This window comes from Anastrepha obliqua, chromosome 3 (genome assembly GCF_027943255.1).
Source record: "Anastrepha obliqua isolate idAnaObli1 chromosome 3, idAnaObli1_1.0, whole genome shotgun sequence".
NCBI classification, from domain to species: Eukaryota; Metazoa; Arthropoda; class Insecta; order Diptera; family Tephritidae; genus Anastrepha; species Anastrepha obliqua.
This window is the reverse complement of record NC_072894.1, coordinates 91,437,946-91,445,899: the sequence shown is the minus strand read 5'-3', so window position 1 is coordinate 91,445,899 and position 7,954 is coordinate 91,437,946. Positions and strand designations below refer to the sequence as shown.

The following is a 7,954-nucleotide window of genomic DNA, read 5'->3' as shown; positions in this document are numbered from 1 at the left end:
ATTGCACGCAATTGCAGTAGGCAGGAAGCAAGTGCTGAAACTGACAATGGCACTCCCCATATGCAGCAGTCATTACAAAAAAACGAACCAGCTCTAAGGCGCAAGAATTGGTTCTCACAACTGAATGCCCTACAGTCTCCGTCTCCCAATTGGAAGGAAAAGCAAAAACTTGATGGTAAGGGGAACTCTAAATAGTCGATCCCAAGTGCTTACTCAGGACATAGGTGCAACGCAGGACGCATAGGTGCAGTCAGACTTGGTAAACGGTAATGTGTTCAGAAGGCTACGGAAGAGGGAGAGATTTCGGGAAAGGTAGTTTCCGAAGTCGTTTGGAGCTTTATCTGTTGTTCACACATTTTTGCTGGCTGAAATCGTTGACAAAGTAATAATGATGTGGATTTCATGCTGCGGCACGGATTTACCTTGGATCTGGTTAAAAGGGTTCTGTCGTGTTATAATATGGAGATGCCTCTTAGTAATGAGTATGAGCTCAGCATACAGTCCAAAAAGGGTGTTACCGTAGGCCTCACCCATGCAGACACCTGCTTGAGTCTGAGCTACCTGGACGTGCCTGGACGTCAGGAGACACTTCCTCAATTACGCGGACGAGATCCAAGACAAAACAGACAGACAACTAATGGATCGAACAGTGTACAGACAGACCATAAACGACATTCCTCGGGAGACCATTACCACCTTCTTAAGCTCCCGACCCCCGAATGCCGTTATCGGAGTCCAACCACCACCTATCGCAGACGAAGAGCTCCAACTCCCCGAGAGTCCCGCGTAACCTTGGCCCAATTACGTTCTGGATACTGTAGCAGGTTAAACTCCTACTTATCCAGAATCGACACCGACATACTAAACATATGTCCGGCATGTGAAGGCACCCCGCACGACACTAACCACTTTTTCACATGCCCTTCCAACCCACTCATCTAACACCCCTCTCCCTCTGGGCCCAACCTGTCAAAACAGCTAGTTTCCTTGGCCTACCTACACTACACTGACAGGGCAAATTTACTACTACAACAACAACAAAAAGCCCTAAATTATTGATGGAGTTCTGCATCACGTATGGGGAAGCAAAGACGGAAATCATTCCCGTAATAGAGGAATTTCACAATGGGCCAAGTCAAGGTCATATGGGTATCACTAAATGCTGGAGAAGATTAAACAGTGGTTTTACTGGGCAGATTGCATAAAATCAGTTGCCGAATGAATTCTAAATTGTGCGAAGTTTATGGCATCGAAAGTTCCAAATGAGAGAGTGATATGGTTGAGTTACCCAGCTAATGAGTAATAATATCACGGATCAATTTGACCTGGCCGTGAACTCCAAATGCTTGAGCCAAGGTACATAACGGTTTTCAGAAGACGCCACGTTCAATATGAAGTTCCCAACATTGAATTGAGTGGCATAAGTACAAAAAATAAACAATCCCAAGGCAAATTGAGTACTATAGGTGGCGCCTTCGCAAAACAGTTACTTTATTTTTCGCGATTTTGACAAGTCTGACGTCAGTTCCCTTTCCAATACAAAACAAATAAATAAAACAAACAAAAGGAAGAAAAATTACTTTGTAAATATTCAGTGAATAGCTTGTTAATATTGTAACTTGAAGATTTAAATTAAACAAACTAATGAAAACGAAAAGTCGGGTGTTAAATTATGAAAGCACAAATTAATATAAAGCCTCCAAATGCAGTTTTTTTGCGTTTTTATGCGGAAGAGGCCGTGATAAGAAATTGTGGATGTGTGCGTATATTTTCGTGTTTTTGGTTGTTTCCATTGCTTTCGCCTACTCTTCCTCTTCATAAACCAGTAATTCTCTTCCTTTGTTTATTTCTGGGCTCTTAAGACACAGCGAATTGGGAAGGCGCAACCATGTATTCTATCATCTTTGAAACAATCCCTTGGGATAGCACAATCTTTTATTTGATAGTTCTTGCACAAAATAGGTATTAGACCTATATTGGTTAGAGAAAAACAATTTTGAAATACGGTAGCGTTTTCGAAATAGTATTGCTCCATATGAAAATAAAAGAGCTAAAAATTTATTAGGGGTATATGCAAGCAAATTTGTTTACCTACATTGAATTTTCATTTACCTTTACATGAAAATTCATTACATAATATCTCATTCACTGGTGAAGACGCTGTATAATCCTCCCATGAGTGGTAATCGACAATACTGGGTAGAATGTATGTCATATTGCTTTCACTTTGACATTTAACTTTTCGGTGAACGTGCGTGAGTTATGTTGAAAACAGTGAACGACGTACGCAGTCCCTTACCACAGCCCCTAACGAGCACCAAAACTCATCCCGTGAGAACAACTGCGTTCTTTCAGTTACATATTTGCACAATACATCGGTCTGTGTGTGTGTGTGTGTTTGGTTGTATCTACACAATGTTGCCATTGATATTTTTGCTTACACACTTTTTCATACATCCGCGTTATCAGTTACAACTTTTCATTGCTTAATAAACCAAAGCCAAAAACCAACAAATGCAAATAGTTCATTCATCTATAATTAGTATTTTTCAACAGTGTTTTTAAGTTATTTTAATAAAAATTATAATTTTTCTTAGTTTATTTTGTAAATGATTTCGAAATGTACTGTTGGCAACACCGTGTGGTGAGAGAGCAATCAGCTGACAGGGTTTTACGGGAATTTTTAAAAATCCTGAGATAAGGAAGACATTTTTCATTTACATGGGGTTCTCATTAGTTCGATCGTAACAGCTGACAGGGGACTGAGTTTACGTCGTTCACTGTTTTCAGCATTAGTGATGGGTGAGTTTGAGATGTTTAAACAATGATATCGCAGACAATCGACTCGCAGCCCAAGTGTGCCTTCGATATGTTTTTCAGTTTTTTCGAGTCGACTGACTTTTATATTTTATTATTTAAACTAATTGGGATAATGGTTGGGTATGCTGGTAAAAGGAAATTTATTGAAATTATCTCTTTTTAGTTTAATTACTATTCGTAACATTATAACTTGTTTTATATTATCTTCGCAAAAGGACCATTGAAAAGAAATGACTGTATATATTGTAATAAATTCACATATATAATGTCTATCAAATAAATAAAAATTAAAATTTTTCTTTTGAAAAATTCAACCATTCCATCAGTATTTTCTTATGACGTTGTCACGTTAAACTATCTTCAGTAAACCGACTTTACAGACAACCTTTTTTTTTTTTAAGCGCGGCCGAGGGCCGCCCACGCAAAAAAGAGTTCTACGCAAAAATCCTGTGTATTACGTAGCCGAAGTTGAACTGATGAGGGCAATTTTTTGAAAAGAAACGAGTTTTTTAATAAAGTCAACTACGACCACCCTATTTGTTTTGCAGATATGATAATCGAATTTTTGTGGAGAATTTTTGTGGAGGCATGAGGACCCGTTTGTAAAACTGATCGAAGCAATACAATACACATAAACCGTAATTTTTGGCTTTTAATTACTTTGTTATTTTTTGTGATCCGCTTAATATTATTGTTTTCTAATTCCGATGAGATGAATGTTTTTATTTTCAAAAATAGTTCTCAATTTTAAATTACAGCAAAAAATACTGCAATTTTACAATTAACCCTTCACTGAACATCTCTGCCTACGAACTTCGTTTTTATTTCGGGTGTATGGCAACACCAACTTTTCGCTAAATTTCAGAACTTTAACATTAAATTACTTAAAAACTATAAGGCTCCGGCGGGTGCAGTTTTCAATTTTAAGATTGGGATACACCCCTCTATCCCCCCCCTTCTAACCTTTTTTTTCAAAACGATAGACATTATACTAAATATTTCCCGATATTTTATTCGATTGTTGGCTAATACATGACTATTCGCGATTGGCAATTCGTGTAATCGACAATCGACTAGAACGTCGCGGACTCGCCCAGCTCTACTTGCGATTCGAGCACATGGTGATTGATCCAAATTTACTAAGTGCATTGCTAAATATACCCGTAATAAAGTAATTACATTACAATGTCGGAGGTTTTCCACCGGCCTGGACCGTTGAAACAAACAAATAAAGCTCATAAAACTGGGCAACACCGATCAAAAGGTGCTATCGAAAAAGCACTAAAGGGCCGTGTTTCTCTTAAAGCAGTATCACACAAGCACAAAGAGGAACAACGTAGGGAGCAGCGTCGCAACCAGATGAATCAAGTGTGTTATATTAAGTGAAGAATTCTGAATATTTTGGGATTTAGTTTTTAAGTTAAAACTTGAAATTCCTTCGGATTTCAATTTTGGAAACCATGCAAACCTTGTTGCTTCCATTAAGTCTAATAATCAAGGAAACATAGGAACGATGTTAAATTTTTCATTGAATTTTACTAAGCTGCATTTGTTTATAATTTCTTTTAAATAGATTCGTAAGAAGAAACGCGAGGAAGCAAGATTAGAAAAACTGCAGTTGGGTACACAGAATTCTCCTCCGTTTATGGTTTGTATCTTGCCAATGCATCAACAAATCGACGCGAGATCAGCATTGGCTATACTAGAAAGTTGCGATGAGCAAGCTGTAGTCCAGCGAACTGAAACGGGCGTTACATATATAAACCTACCACGCTTCAAGCAGCGCTTTTCATTCATTATTCCCCCAACAGGCCGTGGCAATGAAATAGAAGTTTTAGATTATTTAAAAGCTTGTGACACTACATTGCTTTTAACATCTGCGGCTATGGGGGAGGATGATGTATTCGATCGTTGGGGCCATCGTATTTTTAACATGATATCCGCTCAAGGTTTACCTACTCCTATTGTTGCACTAATGGACTTGGAATCGATAAACCCGAAAAAGCGTAACGATGTAAAAGCGTCTGTACAAAAATTTGTATCAAAGCTACTGCCAAAGGAGAAGATTATGCAACTGGATACCAACGCTGAAGGTTTAAACGTTATGCGCCGCATTGGTGGGCAAAAAAAGAATATAATTCCTAATAAAGCGAATCGACCCCATTTATTTAGTGATAAAATTGAATATGAACTCCATCCAAACGAATCCGTAGATAAAATTAATTTGAAAGTAACAGGATTCTTACGCGGGGCACCGCTAAACGAAAACTCTCTAGTACATATTCCTGGTTTAGGAGATTTTCAAATGGAACAAATAAATACAACATTTGACAATTTTAGATTAGATAAACGGCCAGAAGCTCAGCAAATTCCTGATGTCCGGGTAGCTGATCGTGGGAAGCAAATTTCGTTGCAGAGCGAAAATATACCAGACGACATGGATGCAGAGCAGACATGGCCGACTGAGGAAGAAATCAAAGCAGCACAACAAGAATCTAAAAAAACAAAGTTAATTAAGCGTGTACCTAAGGGATGGAGTACATACCAAGCAGCATGGATACCTGATGTCGAAACGTTGGAAACTGAAGATGCAATTAATAAAGATAGTGATGTGAGTGAATCTGGTGATGAAAGTGAAGATGATGATGAATTCATGTCGTGTGAAAATGAATCTTTCGATGGAGAAGTGCAAAACCCCCATTCGGATACAGATGAGTACGTAGAAACTGCATCTATGTCAGATGCTGCTATAAATGACGAAACATATGATCTCCAAATGGACTTTCACGAAGAGCGCGAAACAATGAAAAAAATAAAAGAAGCACGCGCTGATGAGCTATGGCCTGATGAAATCGATACACCTTTAGATGTAGATGCTAGAGATAGATTCCAGAAATATCGTGGACTAGAGTCATTTAGGTAATAATTTATCTGAATTATGGTATTAGTATATAAGTGCATTAATATATTTCTTCTTAGAACATCGCCTTGGGATCCAAAGGAAAATTTGCCATATGATTATGCACGCATTTATCGATTCCAAAATTTCGATCGGACAAAACGGAGAATTATTTCTGAATCCAAGGATGTAAATGGCTTTCTGGTAAGCTTCTCAAATATATTTGTTGAAGAATATTTTATATAGTATTTTAACTATTGTACTTATACAGCATGGCGCCTACATCACAATACACATCATAAATGTACCTTTCTCCAAGTGGAGAGCTTATTTATCAGCTCGTCATGGAAAGAGCCTAGTTGTATATGGTTTACTACCACACGAGCATCAAATGTCGGTAGTTAACGTTGTGCTCAAGCGGTTACCCGATTCAGAGGCGCCAATAAAATCGAAAGAAACTTTAATCATACAGTGTGGATATCGGCGTTTCGTTGTGAATCCTATTTTTAGTCAACACACCAATGGCGACAAGCACAAAGTAAGATAAACTAATGAATACATAACAAGAAAGTTTTTATTTGCTTGATTTTTGATTTTTCTATAGTATGAACGATACTTCCGACCACACACAACTGTTTGTGCTACTTTTTATGCACCGATACAATTTCCTCCCGCGCCTGTATTAGCATTCAAGTTAAATCCCGATTCAACTTTAGCACTGGTTGCTCGTGGTTGTTTGCTGTCTTGTAATCCCGATCGTGTTGTGCTGAAACGCATTGTCTTGAGTGGGCATCCAATGCGTATAAATCGAAAATCAGCCACTGTACGTTACATGTTCTTCAACAAAGAGGATGTAGATTACTTTAAGCCGGTTAAACTACACACAAAATGTGGACGCTTGGGGCATATAAAGGAATCCCTAGGAACTCACGGACACATGAAATGTGTATTTGATGGGCAGTTGCGCTCGTACGATACAGTTTTTATGTATCTGTTTAAGAGGGTGTACCCAAAATGGACCTATGAAGAGTGTTTGATACGTTGTGGTAAGGATGAAGAAAAACTTGAGGACGAAAAAATGGAATAATATTTTATATATGTATGTAATTTAGTTTGAGACAATATCTCATTGTAAATAATTAGAAAATATATTCTTTTCCACTTTTCTGTGAAACGAAAAATATGCCAACTCCCCTATTTTTATCAAGAAAAAATAAAAGAACATTAAAAAGAATTTAACGTTATTTTGAAAGAGAAATTGCACTTTCACCAATAGTAAAAAAATAAACAGACTTATGTCTCAAATATTTTAATAACGTAAAATTGATAATTATTGTTATAGCAGTTCACTAGGCCCTGCCAGTGCGATATAGTCACCGATCATCATCGTCTAAGTCATCTAAGCCCCAGGAAACGAATTTTTTCGACATGTTGAGTCCAGAGAGAAAGGGTGTCAGATAATGGGATTAAAGAGGGCAAATTTATGCGGGTCTCACGGGGCATCTGAGGCTCTTCGTTTGCAATGGCCTTCCGATACCGCTTTCGAGCATCGGAAGTTTAGGAAGGTGGTGGGTGTCTTGATGAATGTCTTTTACTATCGGTCTATATACTGTCCGATCCAGTAGTTGTAATGGTGTTTGGCCCTGGATCTCGTCGGCGTAGTGGAAGAGATACCCCCTGGCTCCCCTGGGAAATGTCTGCAGGCGTGATTCCTGCGGTAACACACCCAAACAGAAATGGCTGGCTGAGCATCAACATTTCTTATATTAAAAATTAAATTAAAAAATATAATTATTATTCAAAACTTGTATAGACAAAACTAAAGCACTGAAAAGTCCGGCCTTCACTGCTCGTCTTCTGATCGTTCTAGAACTTACCGGCAAACTTAAATCAATTTTTATTTGTTCAGAAGAGACTGTGGGATCACTCTGAAGTTTTCTTTTAATCGTGGAGTCGCCTTGTCGTGTAGTCTTTCGGAGGACACTATGGGTTGCAGAAATAGAACCCGTTTGTTCAAATTTTTTTATAAGTCGCGATATTACACTGCTATTTATTGAATATTTCTCACTAATTTTGTGTCGCGATAAACCACTTTGCCAATCACTTATTATTTTATTTTTAAATTCATTTGAGTACGCATTTCTGGCCATATTTGCTGATTCCCCGTATGAAATGTTTTGTCCTACTAAATCCGCACGTGCTTTGCACAAATTATTCTAACGAACTTTGACTCAG

At 38.0% G+C, this 7,954-nt stretch overlaps 1 protein-coding gene across 1 annotated transcript; it reads left to right on the top strand.

Annotated features, from left to right (window-relative positions):
* The first annotated feature begins 3,898 nt into the window (after positions 1-3,898).
* LOC129241466 (pre-rRNA-processing protein TSR1 homolog) lies at positions 3,899-6,954 on the top strand. Its single transcript, XM_054877799.1, has 5 exons — positions 3,899-4,188; positions 4,394-5,739; positions 5,800-5,923; positions 5,991-6,257; positions 6,324-6,954. Exons 1-5 carry the CDS (start codon positions 4,006-4,008, stop codon positions 6,804-6,806), a joined length of 2,403 nt encoding a protein of 800 aa, XP_054733774.1. The 5' UTR covers positions 3,899-4,005; the 3' UTR covers positions 6,807-6,954.
* Positions 6,955-7,954: the final 1,000 nt, after the last annotated feature.

Bases quoted from the DNA above. Each gene is read 5' to 3' on its own strand.
- LOC129241466 (XM_054877799.1), top strand. From the start codon at position 4,006: ATGTCGGAGGTTTTCCACCGGCCTGGACCGTTGAAACAAACAAATAAA. The intron at 5,740-5,799 runs GTAATAATTTAT...ATTTCTTCTTAG, and splicing joins CGTGGACTAGAGTCATTTAG to AACATCGCCTTGGGATCCAA. The intron at 6,258-6,323 runs GTAAGATAAACT...ATTTTTCTATAG, and splicing joins CCAATGGCGACAAGCACAAA to TATGAACGATACTTCCGACC.